This window comes from Suricata suricatta, chromosome 5 (assembly GCF_006229205.1).
Source record: "Suricata suricatta isolate VVHF042 chromosome 5, meerkat_22Aug2017_6uvM2_HiC, whole genome shotgun sequence".
NCBI classification, from domain to species: Eukaryota; Metazoa; Chordata; class Mammalia; order Carnivora; family Herpestidae; genus Suricata; species Suricata suricatta.
In genome coordinates this window covers 35009788-35036578 of record NC_043704.1, presented here as the reverse complement: position 1 = coordinate 35036578, position 26791 = coordinate 35009788, and the positions used below count along the sequence as shown (strand labels likewise).

At 36.6% G+C, this 26791-nt stretch overlaps 1 protein-coding gene across 2 annotated transcripts in view; it reads left to right on the top strand.

Moving 5' to 3' along the window:
* The window catches only part of GBE1 (1,4-alpha-glucan branching enzyme 1), a 267548-nt gene extending 248233 nt beyond the window's left edge, over positions 1–19315 (top strand). For both annotated transcript variants that reach the window (XM_029939144.1, XM_029939143.1), the window contains 2 exons: positions 9486–9603; positions 18533–19315. In XM_029939144.1, coding sequence (XP_029795004.1) covers positions 9486–9603; positions 18533–18589 — 175 coding nt within the window. In that variant the 3' untranslated portion in view covers positions 18590–19315. The remainder of the gene's footprint in view (positions 1–9485; positions 9604–18532) is intronic.
* Positions 19316–26791: the final 7476 nt, after the last annotated feature.

Below are 26791 nucleotides of genomic sequence, written 5' to 3'. Positions count from 1 at the left end.
TGAGGATTAAGCATCCCATAGAAGAGAGGAAAACACTTATAAAGAGGTGAAGGATAAGAGTTCTGCTTTCATCAACTTTCCTGATGAGCTGTTGCTCCTTCTCTTCCTTGAGCGGTAGAAGTTATGACATGCATGGGAGCTCCATGTCACCAGCATAGGTTTACAGCATGGGAGTCTGATTTGTTTTAGTCACACACAACAGTCACAGTCTTGGACAGATTTAGGGAGATTGAGCCTCCATGTCAATTTATCTTAGAAGCATGTAATTGTATACATTTCCTTTTCTTACCTTAATAATTTTGAATGTAGGAAATTCATTCCTCATGACTTTTTGTCTGCTGGCTGCCTCAGGCAATTTACCCAAAGGGTATATGGAATCGTATTACTGTATTCAGTTAACTCTCCTATGACCATGATAGTGTCATCACTTTGGAATTGTAATAATTGGATACTCTAAATAAAGCTCACATTTGTGAAATAACTATGAAAAAAATAATTAAATCTACATAGAATTTGATTCAAAACCTGCCAGAAATTTTGCTCATTGGAATTATATATGTCATTTCCATGTCTGTTATAGCCAAAACATTTGTTGATTTCATTTTGAATTGTACAAGCATGCACTTTGCGGAAATAACCTCACAGCTTTGCTCTTTGCTTGTATTACTTCGCATGTCTACCTAGTAAGATTAACCAATATGATTGTTTTAATGATTGCAAACTACTATATTATATTCATTATGCCCCTGGAAAATGTATTTATTAGCAGTTGTGTGTGTGTGTGTGTGTGTGTGTGTGTGTGTGTGTGTTTAAAGCTCTCTCATTTTTTTACGGGCTATGGGGAAATGTTTACTTCAAATCTTTTCCCTTACAGTCATCAGTCTAGATACAGTGATGATAGTTATGGGCTGGGTGCCCAGAAGTGCTCAGGAATAACTGGGAGTGATGGGGCGCATATGGATGCATGCCCACACACACACACACACACAATCAGCAGGCTTTTCTTTACAGTTTTTCAAGGGAAACTAGCTCAGCCCATTCTCATTTAGTTTTCTAAAGCACTGAGTGAGCTCCAGGGTATTATGATTTTCTATTTGGTCTGAAACTTACAAGAGAAAGAAGAATATACATTAACTACACACATAAGTTATAACTTCAAGTAAAGAAAAAATCTTTACTGCAAATGCTAAATAATCAGCTTTTAAAAGTCTTGAAGTATTTTAATGTTCATATGCTTTGCAGTCTTTCAGTAACAATGGTAGTAGAGTGGTTAAACATATTATAGCCAGATGTCTATCTTCACCCTGCCAAATTATTTTTAATGTGTTTTTTATGTTTTACATACATACATAATGTGTTTTTATGTTTTATATACATGTATGTATATATGTATATGTATGGTTTTTTACTAGTAATTTTAATGTTCTACGTTTAAGTTCAGTCATCTTCATAAAGAAAGCTAACCAGTCACATTGATAATACAGGTCTTTATATGCTGACTTTAGTAAATATGTAATCAATCATCCACTTCAACAGACAATTATACAAAATGTCTGTCTCCAGGGCTCATACCCATCACTTTAAGAATTAACCAGTTCAAACTGACATGCATTTATTTTACTATTGTGACTTCTCCAAAAAGAAGGAAAGAAATCTGTTAAAATGTCCAAGTAAAACTTTGTACATAATGAAATGGGATTGTATTAGCAGAGATATTTTACAGACCTGAAATGTTAACTCTATAAAACAAGGAAAGAAAATCAAGGTTGTTTTTTTTTTCATATAACAAAAGTAGTATTAAATTATTTCTCCAGGTTTGGCAAAAGCATGCATAGATCAAAACCCAAGGAGAATATAAATTATATCCCGATAATGAAAATCATTTTCATTCATTCATCCATTCAATAAATATGCCAGTACTAGTCTAGGTCCTAGGTAGAGTAGTGGGGAAGTAAGAGGAAGAGTGGGTAAAGACAGAAATCCCTTAAAGAAATTGTATTTTAGTAAAGGAAGATAGAAAATGAAATAATTAGGTTTATAGTGTGTTAACGATATGGTGAAAAACCAGGACATGTACAAGAAGGTGTGGGGAGGTATTTAGTTTTCAGTGCAGGTATTCAGAGTAGTTTCCCAACCTTTCTCAGAAGCTTGAGGAGTACTTTTCTTAAAAAAAAAAATAATAAAACTTCAGAGCACCAGGGTTGGTTGCTCAGTTGACGAAGTGTCTTACTCTTGATTGCAGCTCAGGTCATGACTGCAAGCTTCATGTAATCAAGCCCCACATTGGGCTCTGTGCTGACAGCATGGAGCCAGGTTGGGAATCTCTCTCTCCCTCTCTTGCCCCTCCCTGCTCATTTTTTTTCTCTCTCTCTCTCAAAATAAATAAGCATTCTTAAAGTTTTAAAAACATAACTGAAAATTTAAAAAGGTATCTAGTTCTCAAAGAGTCTGTCTTACTAGTCCTCAATACTAAATTTCTATATAACAGAAAAAGTGTTCGAATCCTAGTGAAAGCACAGTCAAGTGGGGAAGGGCATGGAAGTAAAGGTCATTAAGGAAGAGGCCAAATTGGGTGTAAAATGTAAGACAGGGAATAAATAGACCCTTTACATTTTTCATCAGTTAAGATATCAGTTGATCTTCACAGCAGTCCTCTGATATGACACCTCTGTTTTACCAATGACCACTGAGCCTCTAGGAAGTTCAGTAACTTTCTTGGAGACACACAGTTAGCAATTGCCAGAATTGGGATTAGAAAGTAACTGTTGGACCCCAAAGCATGTAGATGAACCCACCATATTTTACTGTTAAAGAACGATTTCTTCTATCCCAGTCTGTTTGCAAGACATAGCGCAGATGATACTTACTTACTGCTTATAATTGTCATTATTTTTCAGGGACTCTGAAGTTTCCAATTATCTTTTCCATTTATGTATCTTTCATTGGATTGCATTGAAGGCTGTATTAAGTAAGTTTGGGAAAAGGTGTTTCTTTATAGCCCAAGTCAAAATTATTTTGAGTTCAATAGCACAATGTGTCTGTGAAAAATGTTGAATCTGCATGGTCAAAACTCATTTAGATGACAAAGTATGTGGTTATAAGGTGAATAAAAATCCTATTTTTTCTTTTTCAATTCTAAATAATTGCTATTGCTTCATCAAATAATTGAATTTACAAGTTCTTTGGTTAATCCTTAATGTCACAGACAAAACGCAACAATTTTAGAGGATGGTTAGGCTAGAAGTGTGGGCATATTTTTTCATTATTAGACTTTAACTGTGGGCATATTTTTTCATTATTATTCTTTCTTGAGTTATTGAGAAACAATGACATTTTTTATTTCGAGTTATATAATCTTCTAGGACAAATAAAAGTTCCTAGTTAGGTTGGTCAAAGTATTCTGTAAAGTATTTAGAATAATTTTCCTGTTTGAATAGAGAAATATGTGGCACTCAGTGCTTGGTATTATCATTCAATTTGCTATTTACTGATGTATGTCATTAAGCATGCATGCCTAAGAATAAACTAATAATTTGCATGAAAATTTATCTCAAAAAGCATAGTACTTCATTAGTTAATATGATAGATCATATTTGAGCCCTCATTCTTTGAGTTTGTTTTATTGCTATTCTGCATTACACAGTTTCTAAAAATTTACAGTCAAGGAAATAAACTTGAAGGAATTGTAGTTAATTGCAGAAACCTATTGATGAAATGAACACATCCTAAAATATACTAGAGATACACTTCTATTTTGTACTTAATTAAATCGTGGCTGTCATTTAAACTTTTAATGAAGACAGTGCCCATAAACTTGAATGCATATGTGTAGCTCATGCATGAAGATGTTGCTTTTACAAAAATACCAAAATTTTAATATAAACTAATTATAGTTAAACAAAAAAAGATGGTTACCTTAGAGAGATGCTGTGTTTGGTATTTATTACATCTTAAAATATACTTTGGTTATATTCAATAGTTAATTCCTTTATTTATTTCACATTACTCCTGTTTTATTTTGCTTTAGAAATATAATATGTGGGGACTTATTAAACAAAAGAAAAGAAAAAATCAAATGGATATTTTCCATCAAAAATAATGTAATCATAAATGCCACATAACCATAAAATAGTTTTGAAAAAATAATTTAAATATCAGAATTCCTTTTCAACAATGAATTTTTAAGTTAATATATATTTTAGATCAGATCACAGAATTAATTGTGGGAATCCCTAAATCTCACTCACACACACCCACGCCCCTACCTCACATTAACACACATACAGATTAAAAAAACATGTGGCTACCCATCACAAGTCTTTGCTACTTTTGTATTTGAAGCAAGACCAGAGAGCAGAGTTGTAATGTATGGCCCAGAGTGTTGCCTACGCATAATCTAGCAATATTGAGAAAATCTAGGGACATCTATTTAAGATGCTTAACATCTATAACTGAAGACTTTGTGGAATGTAGCTGACAATAAATAAAATTAAATTCATGAAAGCTAAAAATGGAAGGATTATGTTAGAACACTGTGGCAAGTCCTGTGCTGGGAGGTATTTTTAGACTGTTAGAAATATAAACTTGTCTTTGCTTTCCAGCACCTGTTCTTACTCTACCAGATGTTTGTTCACAATTGCTTAAAATTTCTTACAGGATGTTTCCTGCCTTTGATGTAGATTCTCTCTCCTGGGATCACTGAGCTCCCAGAAGTTATTGCAATTCTAATAATATGGGTGGGTTGATTAAAGAATCAGATCTGAAAATAACACAATAAATGCATATATTCTATGATGTGCTTTTTTCACATTTTAGTATATATTCCACCGGGATATATCCTACAATGAATGCCATGGTTGTGATTTTTTTCTCTTTATTGGGGATATATAAAATAATTCATCTTGAAATTGATGATGACTTAGATGTAAAGATATATGGGAACTTACCATCTTTGCCATTTTTATGGTCACTTAGTGACTGGAGAACTCCTTTCATTGTCACTCAATTTGAGACCTTGTGGGTAGTCCCTTACAATGAATTTCCTTAGCTTCATCAGCAGGAGTGGAGTGAATTTAGTACAGAATGATATAAATGATAGTACTTCTTACATCAAAATCCTTATACTTTGAACAGACACTTTATCAAGTGGCTGAGCAAACACAGCAGCTTTTGAAGTATTTGAAGAGCCATTGAATTTAAGAGTCTTCATGCCTTCACTTTTCTTTAATCTTATTAGTATAAGTCTTCAGAACATGGCTCTTTCTTGGTTCAAATTTAAGGACATAGATTATACAATAATGCTCAAAACTTCTTATCTATTTCAACCTGTTGATAGATACATCAAATACTTGGGAAGCTCTTGAATTTAAAATAAGAAGGACTCAATATTTTTTTAAATGACATTAAATGGATAGGGACGTATTTCATCTCTTTTTAGAAAAATCTTCATAAAATAATTCCATCGTTCTATCATTTTTTTCCTACTGTAATTTCCCAAATTGAGCGAGGTAAACTTTTCATTCCAATATTTTATATTCACCAGTAAAATGACTAAATGAACCTAATGAATAAGAATGGATCTAGAACAAATACAATAAATGTCAGATGTTCAGACACCATAAGGAATGTTAAGAATTCAGTCTTTTAAGATCAATCTTTTAAATTTAATTAGACTAATCATTTAGATGAATATCACTTTCTGTGCTTTTTAAATTTTTATTCCTCTCATGTCCTATTCATTCTGCTCACTGTCTCCTTAGAGTCTCAACTTTAGAATCAAGCAAGAAACTGTTTACAAAAAGACTTTGCCTGGTTCTCTGTATAAAATAGATGCTCAGGTGTAGAGAGTAAGGTAATTAGACTCTGTTTGACTGGTGTATACATCCCAGCTCTGCCACTAACCTGGTTGTGCGTCTCTGGACACACACACTCTCCCCCTCTACTTTTGTCTCCCCAGATTGTGCATCAGTGTCCTTATTTCCATCCAAAATCTCATTGATATATCTATGCCTTTCCATTCACACTCTCCAAGTATAACTATACTACTATTGTTGGGCCATTGTAAGACTCCTTACTGTTCTCTTTGATTTGGTCTTTTTCTTTGTCCATCTTATTCTACGCTTGACCTCCAGGTTAATTTTCTTAATTGTCAAACTCTTTCTCACCAACCTTCAACATTCCCATACTTAATTACCAAACTAAATCTTAACAGCCTAGGCCAGCCTTCAAAACCTATTATAAAACAGTCAATCCTGTCTTTCCTCCTTGGCCCTACTTCTCATTGCATATTGCTCTCTGCTTTATGTATAGACATTCATGTGCATGTGTCATCTCTCCATACAGGCTGCAAGTTGTATATAAACTAAGACTATATCTTAGTCTTTTTTTCTTTTTATCTTGCACAGTGCCTTAAACTTTGTGTGTATTTAGTGAGTGGGGGGGTAAAGAGAACTCATTCTACTTTCCTATAATACAAAAATATGAGATATGTAATTTGGCCTTTCTTGGTGAATTAGAATTGTCCTAAATGTTTCAAAGATGTATTGAGACTCTTTTATGAAAAGATATTCTGTTCAGTGTTGGGAGGTAGCTATGAATGAAAGAAGGCCTGCTGAGGGTATCCTGCTAAATTTGTTCTGTCGGCTATGGAATTGGAAACCATATATTTTTTTTAATGTTTATTTTTATTTTTGAGAGACAGACAGTGAGCAGGGGAAGGTCAGAGAGAGGAGACAGAATCTAAAGCAGGCTCCAGGCCATAAGCTGTCAGCACAGAGCCCGACGCAGGGCTTGAACTCACAAGTGGTGAGATCATGACCTGAGCCAAAGTCGGCAACTTAACCAACTGAGCCACCCAGGCACCCCAGGAAACCATGTTTAAAAGATAATTTTAAACAAGTGTACTTGGCTCTGAGTTATATTTTTCAGAGAGATGTTCTTTAGTGGATGATGGGGGGGCGGTTTGCAGGGATATTGGTGCTGTATGAGCAACCTGTCACGTGTGTGCGTGTGTGTGAGTGCCCATGCATGTGCACACGAGAAAGAGAGCATATGGAAATGCCTGAGTGAGAGAACAGAATCAGTCAATCAATCCAGTTGCTCAAATAATTGCTTTTTGTTGTTGTTGTTCTAAGCACCATCCCTAAAAGATGGGTTTCTTAATTCTTGAATAATATGTGGGTAGTAATTCACAATTCTAAGGCTCTTCCACAATTATTACTTTTAATTTAGTGTTTTAAATTATTGTGATTTCTGGAGTTTAAGGATTGCTTTTCCAAGCAATACACACATTGTATTTCTTGGATAATAATAATGTATTTCCAATACAGTAAGGACGTTATAGACACAGGGCTGGGTAATTCCAAAGTGGCCACAGCAGAATCTTTCCTTTAAATTATAGATCAGAGAAATAAGTCCAAACTGATGTTTTGAAACTTGCATTATGGCTTTTGTAAGCTTTTGCTTTATGGCTACAAACTATATATATTAAGTGAGTAAATTCCAGCCATTTTAAGTATGATATTCCCTTTCAATGTCAAAAAGAAAAATGGATTCTTCTATAACAACTGTTTTTTCAGTATCCTTGATTGAAAAAATATATACCAAAACCTTACTCTAAGTCCTATGACTTTTTAAATAAATCTGCATTTATTAATTTAAAAATGCATGTTATTTGAAATACAGTATCAACTGTATGTGATAATATAGTCTTCTGACAATGTCTGATGCAAATGTAGATTCCGAGTCCCTTATGAGAACAAAGTTACTCATTCAGTGAGATCCTTATAATACAGCTCCCAGTGAGTATCGGCTCACTGGATGGGAATCCCTGCTTTCCGTTAGATACTTTCTTCCCGCAGACACTAGTATCTATAATAATGTAATTTTAACTAGTAATCTAATAATTGATACTCTATTTCAAAAGTTTTTAAAGTATTCTACAGGATTATTCTCTAAAATTGTACTTGTTTTTGTTCCTGTTTTTGGTTTTTGAGCATTTGTACAAGTATTTAATGAACTAAGAGTAGGATGAACAAAAGCTAAACTTTAAATTTAATAGTTCCTTTCATTCCACAAGGCTTCGTGTGTTTACAGTGTCTCCAGTTATTTAATTTTACTATCTGTGTTTTGCCATTAAGTGATGTGGTGTGCTCAAGTCATTTCAGCTATACTGAGTGTCTTTAGAATGTGCCTATGCCCAATTGTCATCTTTTGAATCTCAATCTTTCTTTCTCTCTCCCTCTCTCATTAAATGCTAGTAATCTGATTATCAGTTTGAATTTGAGTCAGAGTCGGCTGACCTAGACTGAATGAAATGGACCCACCCCTCCCAGCAGAAGTTCCTTTAGTGAATTTGTCTGCGTCTCTTACCCAGAGGTTCCCTAAGCATGAAATCATGGTCATTGTTTGTCACCCACATGTACTTTTAATGTGATATATTTTTTAGACGTTTTTTTGTTTTATTTTTGAGAGACAGACAGCGTGAGCAGGGGAGGGGCAGGGAAAGTGGGACAGAGGATCTGAAGCGGGCTCTGCCTGACAGCACAGAGCCCGATGTGGGGCTCAGAGTCACAAACCGTGAGATCATAACCTGAGCCAAAGTCGGAAGCTCAACTGACTGAGTCACTGAGGTGCTCCTAATGTGACACATTTTAATGAAAATTTGGACATAACAAATTTGATTATAAATTTGAACATGATAGCCATAACTTCTATTTTGTTGCAAATACGGTAATAAAACATATCTAGTAACTCAGCATGAAAACTCAGATATTATGTTGGAGCAGAGCACACGACTACAGCATGAATGTGCCTATAGCATGGATGGGGACTATGTCTACATGACCTTGTGTGTTCACAGGAGGCCTGCTTAGCTCTGCATCTTCAGACACATGTGATCACTTGGTTCACTTTTGTGTTCCTCACTTCGATAACCTGGATCTAGAATTGAAATGAATTCAGAGATGGGGAAGGAGTAAAAAAACATACCAAGTGAGAAATTATTAAAGGTTTGGGATTGTATTTAGTACGTATTTGGTAATAGATTTAGAGGACACATGGAGATAGCATAACTATTATTAAATATTTGAAAGGTTACTCCATTCTGAATCTATTCTCTATGGCTTTTCCAGATTGGAAAGTCCCAAGGATTCAAAAATCTCCCTTTACTAAAGAGGTGAATTCCTAATGAATAGAATAGGTCACATTAAAAGCAGATTCTCTGTTAATAGATGTAGGCCCAGGCTGGATGATTGTATGATGAGCTGTGATAGGATAGCAAGGATCACGGGTGTACGTGCACCAGATAATCTCCAGTGCCCTTTTCACACATGAGAATCTCTGAAATAGTAGAAAAGAAATGGATATGCAACACAAACCATGACTTAACAGTGTCATGAATACTCGCCTTTAAATTGTCGTCTCAGAACATGTTTTATAACGTCTCATTTAACCCCTGAGCCACTGTGATTCCTTAAAAGCTTTACATTCAAAATTGTGCTAGATACAGACGCAGCCGAGTATGGAGGACATCAGAGACTGGACCACAACACCGAGTTTTTCTCTCAGCCTCTTAGACATAATGAACGCCCCTGCTCTCTTTTGGTAAGTAAGATTTTCAAGATCTTTTCATGCATTTTAATTTTGCCCTTTATGGTTTTTTTTTTTTTAATGTTTGCTTATTTTTGAAAGAGAGGGTTGTGTGGGGGAGGGGCAGAGAGCGAGGGAGACACTGAGTCCAAAGCAGGCTCCAGGCTCCCAGCTGTCATCCCAGAGCCCGACAAGGGGCTCAAACCCATGAACCGTATATGAGATCATGACCTGAACTGAAGTCGAAGCTTAATCGACTGAGCCATCCAGGTGCCCCAACACTTTATTTTTTTTATTATTTTTTAAAATTTTTTATGTTTTTTAAATTTATTTTTGAGAGACAGAGAGAGACAGCGGGAGCAGGGGAGGGTCAGTAAGAGAGGGAGATACAGAATCTGAAGCAGGCTCCTGGCTCTGAGCTGGCTATTAGCAGAGTCCTACACTGGGCCCAAACTCATGAACTGTGAGATCATGACCTGAACTAAAGCCTGATGCTTAACCAACTCAGCCACCCAGGCGCCCCCCAACCCTTTATTTTTAAAGTGATGTTTTTGTCCAAAGAAACAATAAGTCTTTGACATGCCAAAAAAGAAAAAAAGAAAAAAAAAGTTGGATGATAGAGAAGAAGTGAGCTGAAATATTCAGAGGCAATGTGTGTGGTACTGGGCTGAATTCAGTTTTAGAAAATAATAGTAAGAGATATTTGTTGAACAATTGGGGAAGTTTGATTACTAATAGGATTAAAAATATTTCTCAAAGGGGAAGCCATGTTTTTTCTATTTGTTATGCAACAATTTACATCCCTTTGTTCTTGCTTTCTATATAATATTTTACATCAAGCAGATTTCTACATTATTGAATACCTCATGAATTTTAACTTAAAGTACCTTAAAAGGGTCAATAAAAATATATCTTTTTTTCCCCCCTGGAGTCAATTAAAGACTGAGTTCATTCTAATTATAAAATTATTTCTTCATCTTACTGAGGAAAACATTAAATTATATAACTAATTTTTACTTTGTGGGATTAACACATGAAAGAATATTGCTCTAAACTACTAGGTTTAAATTATTTTAAAAATAATGAATTTAGGGGCGCCTGGGTGGCTCAGACTGTTGAGCATCCGGCTTCCACTCAGGTCATGATCTCACAGTCAGTGGGTTCCAGCCCTGCGTCGGGCTCTGTGCTGACAGCTAGCTCAGAGCCTGGACCCTGCTTCAGATTCTGTATCTCCCTCTCTCTCTGACCCTCCCCAGCTCATACTGTCTCTCAAAAATAAATAAAAAGCATAAAAAATTAAAATATAAAATAAAATAAAAATGTAGAATTTAAAAATTCTCCAGATTTGGAGGAAGCATGTCTACTTTGTGTCCACATAGTAAGCTCAAATCCATACATCTACGCTGTGTGTTTTTTTCTCCTTTTCCTGACCAGTCATAAACCCCTCTCCTCTCTCCCTCCCACGCTCTGGCTAGCTCTAACTCATTCTTACTTTCTCTAACCCTCTTGTCCTTGTCCTCTTCTTCTATCTCCGGCTCAAATCTGAAACCTTTTCACTGTGAGCGGTCTTAGATTAGGATCTGTAGCACTTTTATGAAGGCAGGATATAGCTAACAAAAGTTTAGGCAGTGCTATCTAGCTGTTAAATTCCGTTGTTTTTCAAACATGTAGGTCTAAGTCAAAAAGGAGAATCCATAGGGGACCCATAATTCCTTCATTTTTCTATATAGTCCCACCTCTTAAAATTGTGCAAGTATGTCACTTTGTAAATCACCATATTATATGCTGAAGTGGCTTGTCAAAGACAGTGGCATAAAATAAATGAACAGAGCGGAGACGAGCAAGATTGAGTAGTGGCTTATTGGCTCTGAGAAAGTTTCAGTGGCCACAGGAAACTTGCGTGTTACACTAACAGTATGCAATGATCATGGTGACACTCATGTAGCTTCAGATACAGATATAGATACGTATGCATTTATAAGGGGGAGGGCTTAATGACACTGTCGGATTGTTTCCATAAAGACTAATCACTGTAGTTTGTCAGAATATTCAGTTTTGCCATGTAAAGATTGATTAAAAATATAGGTTCTGAAGTGAATTTTTAAAATTATCTCAAAGGTCTGCAATAACCAAAAAAGTTAAAGGCCCCTGAGAGAATAGGGAAGATCATTCAGCTTGCAAAGAGAAATCATGGAGAAGCAGCAACTGGCCGCAATAAAGTTGAACTTGAACCAACCAGACCAGACTTAAAGGAATTTGAAAGGTTCAGGCAAAATTTGTATGTAGAAAACATTCTGAAATTTTGAATCCAGTAATTCAAAATATATCTAGTTGGTTGCCTATATGTATCCAATGAGGGTTCTATTAGGGAGAGAGAACTGGTAATACATTGAAAAAAACTAAAGAATGTCGCAGCAGAGAACTGGGGGTCAAGCCCCCTGTCCTCCATTCCCTAACGATGAGACCTTGAGTAATTTAAGCTTCTCTGTGCTGCATTTTCCCTCATCTGTGTAGTGACGATTAGTAATACCATCCACTCTACAGTAAGAGATTCTTAGGAGGCATAAACTCATTAACGTGGCCAACCTTTTTAGAAACTGCAAAATGGTATTGCAGGTGTATTTTTAGTTTATTATTGTCAGGGCTCTTCAGTTATCTTTGTATGTATTTTAAGCACATCAAGAGACTAGATGCTTTGAGGACATCCAGTTAAGAAGAACTTCTCCCAGTTTGGAGGAAATTAAAATCTTAGGCAAGGACTCCTAATCTTGGGGGATGGACAGAAAATATCTTGCCATCCTTTCAGTTTTGTAAGAGCAAAAGTATCCTGTCATAATTAAAACAAGCCAACTAACCAGTGGTAGCAAAAGCAAAAAGATTACTTTGCAAGTACTAATTGAATCTATTATGCAAATAAGAAGCGTGCAGTTCTAAAATAGCAGGTGGAGTGGAAAGTATCACATAAGTCCCCCAAAAGCACGTGAGAACACAGCTTAACCACTGCCTGTATTAGAATTCTCATCCACAATCAAAAAGGTAAAGGTTAGCTCTGTCCTTGCAGCAGCAGTATCTTGTTTTCAATGGTTGCCTGGGCTTCAGGAAACACTCATTTACATGTCTTTAGGGTCCAGATGAATTCAGCACTGGTTTTCATATAAGAATAAGGCAGCCCAAATAGACTAGAAAATCCATGTTTAAAAAGACATGTTCCTTCTTGCCAGAGTTATCCTTTGAAGAGCCGGTAAGGAGCGGGAGGGGGGGATACATTATAAGACAAACCTCTTCTAAGAATGCCTCATTATAATGGAATTCCTTATTAAACTGGTTCATATGTACTAGGATCCAATCAGGTTTCTTGACCAAGACTAGAGGTGATACAGGTCTCATTCCACCACCAATGAGGGATCGCTTTTGCCTCCCACATGCCTGGAATAAAGGACAGAAGGGAAGGCTTCTTTCCTTCTCCATGAAACTTCTGTCCCTCACAACAACAGTTTTATTTACTAAAGCTTAATTTCAAACTCAGTAATCTGAAGGACCTGCTGAATAAGTGTCAAATCTGTTTTCAAAGATAGTAACAAAGAAGAGCTTGAAGGAATCTTAAAATATGAAGGAATCTCAAAATAGCCATGCATGCTGCAGCATCAGCAAGTACCCTTCCAGAGTCTTCTGCATGCACTCCACCAGTTGAAACTGTGAAGTTGGAGGAGAGCCATGTGTGTACATATCTGATAAGATCAGAGCATCCCACAAATGCCAAGAAGTGATAGGGCAGAATTTTTCCATTCTGCTTTACTGGCAATTATTGGAAACTCCATTTTAAATATTTTTTATGCTTCATTTATTTATTTTGAGAGAGAGAGACAGAGCAAGCATGAGTGGGGGATAGGCAGAGAGAGAGAGGGGAAGAGAGAATCCCAAGCAGACTGCACATTGTCAGTATGAACCCCAATGTGGGGCTCGAACTCACAAACTATGAGATCATGACCTGAGCTGCAGTCAGACACTTAACTGACTGAGCTACTCAGGATCCCCTGAAAAATCCATTTTAGCACAATCATTTATCTGTATTTTGGTTTCTGATATAGGAACTTCTGTGAGTTTAGATGTTACTTATACATCAGCCAGTGCACTGGAAGCAGGGAGGCTTGCTTTCTCGTCTCTGGTTCAAAAAGTCAAATTCCATGGTACGAATGGATGAACAGATTATTGAATCGAAAGTGAATTAGTTTCCTTTACAGTAACTCAAGTAGTCTCAAGGGTGAAATATGAGTAAGGCAAGAGTTTTAGCATTTATTACTTTGCCAGTTAGGCTCCTTATCATTAAAATGTAGGCTGTTTATTCTCATTCTAAAGTCAGAAGTGCAAAAGTAGACTTTTGGTTAAAATAGAGAATTCAGTATAGATGTGTCTTTCAGTATAGATGTGTCTTTTTATTGAAAATACAATTTAGTGATTGGGAAATGTCTTTTGCTCTATCCAAAATCATGAATGTGTTTAGGTTTTTCAGAAAAAAGAAGTCAAACTTGATTCTTAAAGCTTATTCTTTTTTAATGTTTCTAAATAAGATATATTCCTATAAAATATTTATTAGCATCACTTTTCTTTTTACCTAATACAAAATAACGAATTAGAATAAAATTTCTTTTTCTTACAAAAATATTTAATGAACTGAAGCATGTATGTGAAAATTAAAATTATTTTATATGCCACACTTATTTTTCAAAATTTTTTGTAATATTTTATGGCAAATGTGTGTGTATAGACTAGTATTAAGGGTCTAATGCCCTTTTCATCAAATGATGTTCTCACCCTTCGATTATATGCTATTGCTAAATTTAACAATTTCTAAGAAAATTTAAAAATTAGTCTTTAAAGTTTTTTATTTAAAATTATTTTAAGATTTTCTGTTTCAAAGTTTTGACATCCTGTTTCCAAAACTTACATAATTACTTTTTGTAACTCATTTATGATCCTAGAAGAACATACTACTTTGCCTGGATGACATCATATAGTAGATTATTATGTGATCCATTGTGGGGTTTTTTGGATGTTTCTTTTTTTTTTTTTTTTTAGCCATGTTAGTGGTTGGCATAGTGATTTAGTCATTAAGGTAGTCAAAGTGGGTAGATTAGCATGCATTTTGCCTCTCTTAATAAATGAATTGGATTGTACTGTGGCATTCAGATTTCTTCTGAGGTGTTGACTATAAATATAGCTAGAAAAAATGAAATTCATGGCCATATATTACATTGTCTCATATAGTCTTAATATGATCCTAACTACAAAATCTTTAGGGCTTAATGGGCATAATAAATATGTTAATCAGCAAATATTATCTGTGATGGATTTACTAAACAGTTTTTATATACATGTACTTAAATATCAATTGTTCATATTTAAATGTACCTAAACTTTATGTATAAACCTATTTAACTTATGTTCATATTTCTTTTCACTTGCTGTATGAATCAAAACTATGTTTAGAGTTAAAATTATAAAATGAGAGTTACAGAGCCAATACTTAGCATTAAATTATAGAGCCCCCAAACTGTTCATGTCTGTAATTGTTTCATCATAAGGATTACTTCTGATTATCTTAAATCCTTTAGTATAATTGGTAGTCATTTCCTAACCACTAAGAAAATTGATTTACATACTCAGAACCCTAATAAAGAAGAAAACTCAAAATTCCATAAATAGCCATAGTTAAGAAAAATCACTTGCTTGGGGAAATTCTTTCATGTTGCCTGTATTGCAAAGACTCTAGAGCAACATAAACACGTTCTAGTAATTAACACTGCAGTGGAAAATATAATTACACAATATCCCCGTTAATGATACTATACAATTATCAACTGAAGGTTGAGTATTTGAGCAGATAGTGTTAAGAGGTCTCTAAGTGTGACTGGAATTGACATCATAAGGCTCCTTACATAAAATGACCAGCATCGTTTAGTAAGCATTCTTGGAGCATTTTTAACCCTTAAATGCCAAAATCGAAATTCAGTGGATAGACTGCAAACCTTGAACTTCTTATATCATCCCTTTTGTGTTACTCTTAAATTGGGGGTTGATAAAATACTGAAAGATCACAGAAAGTAAGATTGTTTCTAAATCATATGTTTATAGTTATCATTGTATTTTATTAATGAAATTACTTATGAGGCTATACACCAAACAGAGTAGATACCAAAACTGTGTAGGATTTAAGTAGGAGACTGATGTGACCTGTCTTGATCTGTCACTGTGCCACATGGACATGTTTCGGCTTCACTTGTTTCACTGCATCTTTCCCAAGAGACTTGGACCTATCGGAATCCTTTTATATGCATATAAGACCATATCCAAAATCAGAGAAATCTTTTTCATATAAAGGGAACTGAAATTCTTTTATCCAATTTTGTTGCTACTGAAAAATGTATGTTGGTCTTTAGTTTTAAAATGCTCAAAACAATTCAGAACCATTCTGTTCTAACCTGCTGCCCCACTGATTAGTTCTACCTAGTTTCTATGATTCCCTAATCTGCACACACAGAACAATAGAGTAAGTATATGGCAAACTGAAAGGGCAAACCCATCTCTTGACTCATGCCTATTTCGATAAAAGTTGGAGAGAGAATTGGTTGAACCTGTAAATTACAGGAAAACCATTATAGGGAAACAGATTTTGGCATTGACATAAAGGGTTTCTCTACACTTAATGAGTCCAAAGATATAATATTTATCTTTTGAAAGTATTAGAAGCAAATCAAACTGTGAGAAATTGAGCCAGTCAGTGACTGTTAGCATTTGTGAAATTTTTCTCAGATGATGGTGGTCATTTTTTAAATCATTATTAATTAAAGATTAGTAAACCTCTTCTCTGGTTATTATATTCTTAATATAAATTTCTTAATGTGCTATCATTTTGCAATTGCATTTATCTTTAATATTCAAACCTAACCAACTATGTGGATTTATCTGATTTTTTTAAGAGTTGTGAGAGTTCTTTATCACAAAAACTGTAAGGGAAAACATTGTGTTTACTTGCAGAGTTGAGAAATATTGGGTATACAATAGTCTCATTCAGTGAAAATCAGCTGTTCTGTTCCTTTATTTATTTTTCCTTAAGCTATTTCTGCTTTGTGTCTTTCATTCTGCTTCTAAACTATAAAAGCTTTTTTTTTAACCATCAGTCAAACTTTCACTTAAAGATAACATGACTGAAATAATAAAATAATCACAATGTCAGAAATGGAAAAATACAGTAACAATGAAAACAGCAGTCTGTGATATTATTTTTACTGTTTGTTAACAGTAAATATATATAAAATAGCACATAGATACACATCAGGCAGTTCAGATCACTTCTCAATTTTATTAAAAAGTATTTCAGATATAAGTATATTAAAGAATATCTTATGATATATGCACATGTTGGCCCCACTTTTATTAATTCTTTTATTCATTATTTTATTTAGTCATCTTTTGGCATCTACTTTGTCTACTGGTGCCTACTAAGAGTTAGAAATATGAAGGCATAGGGCTCTGCCCTGGTAAAACTCTTGGTCTGGTAGGGAGTTCAGATCATCAACTTGACAAACAAAATCACAAATTGTGTTAAGTGTTCAGAAAGAAATAAAAATGCCCTTGAACTAGAGAACCTGGATTCAGTTCTTATCTCTGCCACTTACTCAGTGTGTGAGGTTGGGAAAATTATTGAACCGTCCTGTGTCTCCCATTTCCTCATCTGAAAAATGGAGATAATTACAGTACTGCATCCTAAGGTCGTTGTGGAGGGTGAAGGAACAAGTACTTAAATGATGTGGAGAACAATGGATGGCACCTACTTAGCACTTAGTAACTGTCAGCTGCTGGCGTCACTGGTTTGCATCCACACCATACAGAAGGGGAATCTGGAACCCAGAGAGGAAAAGCAACATGTCCCAGGTTGTACAGATTAAAAAGGAAAGAAAGGAAGAGAGAGAGAGAGAGAGAGAGAGAGAGAGAGAGAGAGAGAGAGAGAGAGAGAGAGAGAACGAAGGAGGAGAGAGAGAGAGAGGGAGGGAAGGAAGGAAGGAAGGAAGGGAAGGAAGGAAGGAAGGAAGGAAGGAAGGAAGGAAGGAAGGAAGGAAGGAAGGAAGGAAGGAAGGAAGGAAGGAAGGAAGGAAGGAAATGGAGCAGTAAGAGATAATGAAGTTGAGAAACCATCATACCTAGTGTTGTCAAGGGACACCTCGCTATGGAGCTGCTACTTTTTGAGATACAAGAGATATGGAACTAGTGAGGGAAAAGAGTGTTCTGATGAGAGACCCAAAGGAGGGAAGATGTGACCTGTTTAAGGATCCAAAAGGCCCCTGCGACTGGAGCCTGGTGCGAGGGGAGAGGAGACAGGTGCCACACAGAGCTGAGATGTAAGATATAATTGTGCTAGAAGCGGAGTCAGGACCCTGCCGGCAGGGAGAGGATGTGTGTTGTATTTTAAATGCAGTGGCAAGCATTTTGATTGGTTTAAATTGGGGAGGGACCTAAAAACCTTTAGGATCCTTTATATTACACTTGATTAGTTCATAAATGACAGAAGACAAAACAGGATGACAGGTAAGTGTCTTGGTGTAGAGCAGTGTTTTGTATATCACTTTCATTCACCTGAATGGAATACCATCGTCACCGTAGGGCAGCCTCCCTGCACCACCAGATCATGCATCAACCTCAGGGACTGTCCTTCCTCGCTGTGTCTGAGGTTTGTAAAGTGTATGGAGCCCTCTAGTGGTGATCGCTTCAAAGGCGCCTCACCGTTGCTGCCAGGGCTGCGGAACTGTAGAGCTGTGTCCCCAGTGCCTGTAGAATCTTAAAGATAACAGTAACTTGAAGCAGATGTGAGGCTGCATCCTGTCGCTTTGATATAATGGCATCATGCTCCGCATTTCTTTCCACTGCACTGACATGGTTGTGTTGACAGGTGTACATTCCGAACCGAGTGGGCCTCATCCTGCAGAATGTGGACATGCCCAACTGAGCAGACGCGGGTTCAGCTTCCCCAGATGTGTGCTTTGTTTTCCTGTTCTCATTGTCACAGAGCTTGTAGTGTGGAAGCCTTTCAAAATACAGTTGTCTAGACGAAACGTCAGGTGTCTGAAATTTAATGTTGGTTTATGTTAATGAATATCAGGCTTTTATTGAAGAAGAGGGGGAAAATTTTTGAAATTTCAAGGATGCTAGGCTGTATTTTCCAGGCATCTGAGCAGCTAGGTGTCTCAAATGAGGTATTTTATGTAATGTCTTCAAACAGCTTTACTTTCCAGGCCAATGTTTGATACTTAAAGTTCAAATTTGAATGTGTCACATATGATTATTTCTGTTGAATGTATACAGTATTTTTTTAAGATGAATATTTGGTGATTTTATTTGTTCTAAATATCTCTTGGTTTAAGTTACAAAGCACCAAAATTGTTACTGTGTTTTTCAAATTATGTTTAGAAATACATATGTATGTAAATAAATATGTATTAATAATATAACATTAAGAATTGGATCAAAGATAATATAAAATTCATTATCTATAAACTCATCCATGGTTCATTTTGTGTGAGTTTTATCTTGTGATCTCTGCTCCACTTAGTATCCTGGTGGATGCTAATAACTCAGTCTTTCTGAGGGCCTGAAATAGTCATTGTAACAATTCAGAAAATGTCTTTTACTTTGTGTCAATAAAAAAAATGGCAAAATTGCCTTTGCTAATGTTTATTTTGCTGTACTGTTGTGAGGCTTGGATTAGAATGAAGGTTAAAACGCCTACCGCAACTCTGACACCTTTCACCCATGTCTGCACATGCGCACAAGGGTCCAGGCACGGGGGTGATAATATTTTTTCTTTAGGTACTATTTTGTAATGTGAAATTATGCTACCTAACTCAGATATCCAAGCTACTCTCCAGCTGTAAACCTGAGCACTTTCAGAAGCTGAACTAACTCTCTCAACGCACTGGAATTCATGAAATCGCCCCTCAAGCCATTAAATGGGAGGACACAAGTCTAAAATCACTGATACATAATTCATTCATAACTGAGAAATTATGACAAAGTATCTCACATTTTTTAAAGGTCTTATTTTCCCCTTTCCATTAATACATTAATAGTGATGGCTTCTTTCTTTGTTGTTGTGTTTAGCCTGATTATTCTTGCCTAATGAGCAGTACTTGGAGGTCGTTCTATAAAAACCTCACTCAGTACTAGAAAAGGTTAGCAGAGGAGACTTTTAAGCTAAACCTATTATTTATTAACTATCTTTCTTACAGCTTTTTTGAGTGAAGCCTTGAATCTGGGTCTAAACATGTTGTTTGCTTTAACTTCAAAGTATAGTAATGGTTTGATTTCCTGAAAGAATCTGTGATGCGAGCTGATGATGATACATATCAGGAAACATTACTGAAGACCTTCTGTGATTCTCTTCCTGGTGCAGGAATGTTATTAATGTCTTAGCAGTTTCATGATCTGCGTACTGTACCAGTGCTTGACAACACGACATACAACCATGATGCTTTCTGTCCTTCTTTATAATGTCTTACTTTTTCACTTCTTACGCATGAAGGGATATGGGGATTTTCTATCACAGATCTTTAAAAATTACCAGATACTACTGCACATCTAGAACCATTTTCTTTCCCTTGTGACCTCTGTGGCAAAGTAAAAAAGACCAGAATAATAATAATGCTATATTTTCATTGTAGTGATGCTTAGTAATATGATTTTTAGATTCTACAGTGTAACGTTTGAATTTAACAGTGTCATATAAGTTACCTTGGTCAAGTGTTTCCCCCCAAGAGAACAATAAATGGATATTGTAGAAATTATAAAAAATATACACAAAACATTGGGTCTAACATAGAATGTAGAGTGTTGTTGTTGTTGCTTTTTGCTGTTGTTTTTCCTATCTGTATAGACAGTCTTTCTAGAATATTCTAATGTACTATATTTCACTTTAGGTCTCCATTTTTGTATCAATAACATTCTCATTATCATATTATCTGATGAGATGTTGTTTCTTTTTATTGGTTAAACATTTTCAACAATTACGACAGAGAAATACAAATTTTACCCTGGGTGCCTTATGAATACGTCTACTTCTCTAATGTGGTTATCAGTCACATCAAAATGAAAGTCCTTTGGGTGCCTGGGTTGCTCAGTCTGTGGAGCAACTCTTGATTTCAGCTCAGGTAATAACAGCCCTCCCTGCGCCCACCCCATGTGCTTGTGCTCTCGCTCTCTCTCGCTCTCTCACCCCCTCCCTCTCTCACACACAATAAATAAATAAGCATTAAATAAAGGAGAGTCCTCTACCTTTTTTTTAAAGTTTATTAATTTATTGTGATAGAGAGAGAGGTGGGAGGAAAGGCAGAGAGAGAGGGAGAGAGAAAATCCCAAGCAGGCTCGCACTATCAGCCCAGAGCCTAACATGGGGCTTGAACCCACAGACTCTGAGATCCTGACCTGAGCTGAAATCAAGCATCAGACACTTAACTGACTGAGCCACCAAAGTGCCCCAAGAGTCCTCTATCTTTGTTGACTGTTTTAGAATAAGTATTTTTACCATTTCTAATCTTTTATATTCTAGAAAACAGATTAAGGATTTCTTTCCATCATTTTTTAATATTCGTGAGTGTTAGTAATTACTCTCTTACCTAAAAAAGAATTTACCCCTAATGCTAATGGTGCTTAATGTTTTATTTTAATATTAGCTTACTCAGAAAATACCCATCTTTAATGACCAAAACCCAAACTGTAAACATTTTTCCGGGAACATTTCCCAGTTTATAAATGCTTGAACTCTGATGGTCAGCTCCTTTCTTTTTCTTTCTTTCTTTCTTTCTTTCTTTCTTTCTTTCTTTCTTTCTTTCTTTCTTTCTTTCTTTCTTTCTTTCTTTCTTTCTTTCTTTCTTCTTCTTCTTCTTCTTCTTCTTCTTCTTCTTCTTCTTCTTCTTCTTCTTCTTCTTCTTCTTCTCCTTCTCCTTCTCCTTCTTCTCCTTCTTCTCCTTCTTCTCCTTCTTCTCCTTCTTCTTCTTTTGCCTGTTCATTTGATTTTTCTCACTTGTCCTGTTCTTAGCTGATGTATTCATCTCCAACATAAAATGAGGGATTTAGCCACCATGTTTCTCACGTTCAAAAAATAAGCAGTGACAATAAATTGACTTTTCTTGTGGCAACAGTGAAAGAATGCACGTACTTTTTCCTCTGACTCGAGCACTCCCCTCAGCCATATCAATTCAACATTTGTCAACCATCAGGGTATCACCATCGCTATGCGGGATCATACAGGAGGTTGTCTGAATAGGAACCTATTCTTCAAGTAATACAGGAGAGAGCGTGGACAGATCTGGGGGAGCGACGCAAGGTAATATGTTTTCCTCTCGTGTTCGGCTGCCGCTTCAGGGCAAATATCTTCTCACTGTCCCTGGTTCTGCAGCCATCGGATCTGGTGATGACAGCAACATAAACCAGGCTTCCTGTTGCTCTCCTGTTTAGAACAAGCCAGTGCAGACATACCTGTAGAAACCAAAATGGTAAAACAGCTTTCTGCCTGGCCTCACACGTCTGAGATGATCTCTTTTGGCCTATTTTGAGTCAAGCCCCGAACAGGGGTCCTTTACAGTCATGGGTTTCATTCATCTATATATTCCTTTTAGGGAGACAAGCACTGAGCTATGAACTTTGCTAGGTAGAATATTTTGATGAAAGAAAATAGAAATCTAAGCATAGCAATGTCATGTCCTTTATGCAGCAGAGTTCATTTATCATTCACGATGCGTTAGAATTAAAATGTAGATAAATTCTCCCACTAAAGCCAGCCTTCGGGGGGGAAAAGAATCAAATGAACTCCCTACTAATTTTTCTGCTCTATTATCTTATTAATGGTGATTTGTAGAGAATTGCAGAGAAACATTCATTCTTTAGGGCAGAATTTCTTAATTGGTAGTATGAGAAATTAAGATACAGTAGCTGTAAGTGTTTTTTGTCTCTCTGTAATTTAAAATATTACATCTGGATTTTAACTCTTGGCAAGAACTGTGCAGAGAATGTAATGTTTATTTACATGAAAAAAATATATTTTGTGATAGATATACTTATGCTCCAGGGGGAGTCATTCAGAAGTTTCCTTGTGACTTCCGGTTTTTCATATGATTTGTGCCGGGCCAGAGAGAAGTATTTGGCCCTCACGTACTCCGTGTAGACCAGCTTGCCTGGAAGGCTGCACTGTACTTTAAAAGAACCGTGTGATATAATGGTCACAAGGTCTGAGTTCAGGTTACAGCTTTTACCTTCAGTGCCTCATTTTAAAAAGCACTCACTGGGGCACCTGGGTGGCTCAGTTGGTTAAGCCTCTGACTTCAGCTCAGGTCAGCTCTCACGTTTGTGGGTTCGAGCCCCGCATCAGGCTCTGTGCTGACTGCTAGCTCAGCGCCTGGAGCCTGCTTCTGGTTCTGTGTCTCCTCTCTCTGCTCCTCCTCCTCTCATGCTCTGTCTCACTCTGTATCAAAAATAAATAAAATATTTTAAAAAAAGCACTCACTGACTGTTCTTACTTAGAGCAGTAAGACAGAGGGAAAACAAAGCATCGGTTTTATAAATGCTATTGTTTGATCAATAAGAATAGATGGTGAGTCAGGGAGACATCTTCCGAGTTCATTGTCAGGGACATGCTGTCACCATCACCTGTCTGTCCTTCAAAGCTTCTGCACTAAGTTATCCACCCTCTCCTGTGCTGGGATGTGTGGGCTGCTTTACAGAGAAGGGGATTTTGCATTTCCTCCACCGATGCAGGTGACCAAAATGGCAATCCTCCTCCACCGCTGCTTTCATTTGCTTATTTTAGCTTTTTCTCTGAGTGTTTGAGGACATTTCAGTGAATTCCATTCCCAGGCAGTCGGTGTTCTGTCCCTTTCGCGTGTCAATTACTCTCAGACTTTGCACTTATATAACTCGGCGTTGGGACTGCAAGTTAACACCCTCTTTGTGGTAACCAGCAGGGCCAGGTAAGCCAGGTGAGCTGTATATGCGGTGAAATAGCTGCCAGGGCCCAGGGTCCGTGCTCCTCTCCTCTTCCCCTGCTGCTCACACCACTAATGGAAGGAATAAATGCCGGAGGAAACGAGCATTACAAAGGAGAGCTCATAGATTAGAAAGGGGTTAGCCCATCATTTTCTGAATTGAAAGTCTGTACTCTCATCAGAAATACACATATGCATTAAATAAAGGTTCGCACAACTAAACGTAATTTTTTTTCAAGGAGGGGAAGTGATATCAAACATTGATCTGTAACTTTCATAGTCGTTTGGTATTTACAATAAGACAGAGCATAGCAGAAAACTAGCAAAAATGCTATCACCCTAAATTACTTCACCACATGAGGATATAAACTGAGATGTGTTCAAATTGTTTGTGCATGCTTGTCTCCAGTAATACAGGAAATAGAAAACTGTTAAATTCATGAATAAATCCATCCAGCATATATGTATTTATAACATGTAGGGCTATATGAATACGTGCAGGCATACATATATAATTTGTAAGTAAACTGAACACCCACAAAGTTGACTGATTCCAATATTTATCTTGAACTAATGATCCTATGTGTGATACTACTCAGCTTTAGACACTTTTCTGGTTGTATTATGAACATCAAGTCTAAATACATGATTAGATTTTGATCTAAAGAAGTTTTCAATCCTTGGAATGAAATGCAGTAAATGTTTCAAACACTCTTGAGAATTTCTCACCTCAAACTACTTAGCTATGAGTCTTATTTTTCTTCTAAAAAAAGAAGAGGAGGGAAATGAAATACCTTTATCACTTCTTTATGCATATCCACCAGGGATTCTTTTTAACTGAGTTTGTAAGTGTCACTTTCCGTTCACAACAGTAATAATAAATGAGGGGAAACACTGTGCATGATTGCATTTCATGAATGCCTCTAGCCTAGTTGTCAACTATTGATTAAAAATAGTCGTGTGATACACAAACCAGTCCCACCATACACCCTGGGTCACTCTTTATTGTGTCTATCACTATTATACTAAAACTGCAGTAGAATGCCCAGTTCTTGCCAAACAGATGTATTTTTAAATTTTTTTAATGTTTTTATTTATTTTTGAGAGAGAGAGACAACGTGAGCAGGGGAGGGTCAGAGAGAGAGGGAGATACAGAACCTGAAGACAGGCTCTAGGATCTGAGCACAGAGACCAATGCAGGGCCCGAATCCAGGAACTGGGAGATCATGACCTTAGCCGAAATCAGACGCTTAACTGACTGAGCCACCCAGGTACCCCAAAACAGATGCATTTTTTTATAAGACATTCTGTATCAGCTGCCAGGTATTGAGTGCTTCTTTTTACTCTGTGCCCTGCAATGGCACTTTCTACATAGTATCGCTGAGCCTCTTAAACTGCAAAATGATGATTATCACCCTTGTTCGAGTCACTGTCCCTGCTCATCCTACTGCACTCTGCCATCTTCCACAGGGGATCCTTGGCAATCTCTAGATCAGGGGTCAAATTCTGACTCTCATTTTTATTATTACTTTGTCTTTGGATTTGAATTTCACTGGATTTGAATGTCTTCGGTGAGGAAAGGAGGTGACATTTGAAACCACCCCGGGCCATGTAATGCTTTGCGCTCTGTTGTCTGATGGTATTCAATTCCAGGACTTATTTTGTCATAAATTCCATCACATAAAAAGTTAAGAGATCATGAACCCAGCTCCCAATCCCTGGTTTCTAATGTTATTCTCCAGTAGAAGGAGCTAGGACTCCTTGGAGAGATGACCGATTCTACAGCTGGAGCAGGGACTCGAGGAGATGAGCCCGGAGCCCCTTGTAGTGGCAGAAAGTAAGGAAGCGCTTCCAGATCAAAGGAATGAGCACATGTCAAAGGGACATAGGAGCCAACGGAAAGGTACCCAAGAGCAACACCTGAGACAGTTCCAGCAACAAAATAAATAAAATGTATTACTGCATGAAGTGTAAATAAACACCCGTGAGCTCATACTGGTATAAATGATCAAATAAATAAATAGGGAGAAGAGACAAATCTTTTGCATAGGTGAATGCTAATTAATTTGTATCCCCTAAAAAGATAGGGCTGGACTCTTGCCATCCCTACTCTCTACCTCCTGTGTGGACTACACTTAATGATCACCTTCTAAAGAGCAGAGTAAGGAAAGTGGGAAAATAAATTGTAGTGGAAAAACCTGGAAAACTAGGTGATTGTGGTTAGCACCACCCATGGGTCATGTTGATAGCGTGTACTCTTGATAAAATGTGATGAAATGATGAGAATGACAAAAATGCAACCCTCCAAACCTGTATCTCTCTCTAGTCTTCACATGAAAAAAAAAAGAAACATAAAAATTCTTTGAGGGATTGTGTGTATACAGATTAATATATCAGGAGATTATACATACAAGCTTTTGTGTTTATATGCATATATAAGTTTTCATATACTTATGTATATATCTGTATAATATATAAGGCAATAAAGTTGTATTTTAAGATATTTGCTCACGTAATTATGACTGCAAGTCTGAAATCTGCACGGTAGGCTGGCAAACTTGAAACTTGAGCAAGAACTGATACTGCGGTCTTAAGATAGAATTCCTTTTTTTCTGGAAAACCTCAGTTTTTGGTTCTTAAGATCTTCAAATGATTGGATGAGGCCCTACCCACATTACTAAGGGTAATCTTTACTTCTAAAACCAATTCTCTTTTGTTTATTTTTATTTTGAGAGAGAGATAGCAAGCATAGGAGGGGCAGAGGGAGAGAGACAGAATCCCAAGCAGGCTCCTTGCCGTCAGCCCAGAGCCTGATGCCGGACTTGAACTCATGAACAAAACCACAATCAAAAGTCAGACGCTTAACCCACCTAGCCAACCCAGGTGTCCCATACTTACAAAGTCAACTCTTTACAGATGTTAACTATATTGACAAAAACACCTGGGTATTATAACCTAGCCAAGTTGTTACATAAGAGTAACCATCGTAGGGATACCTGCCTAGCCAAGGGAATGCCAAACAAGGCAAGTCTGAGAAACTATCATGGCCCAGAGTCGTTTAAGAAGCATGACAACTAAATGTACTGTGATATCCAAAACTCTGAAACAAAAGAAACATTAAGGAAAAGCTAGTGAAATTCAAATAAGATGTGGTTTACTTAGTCCTTTATGTTTTA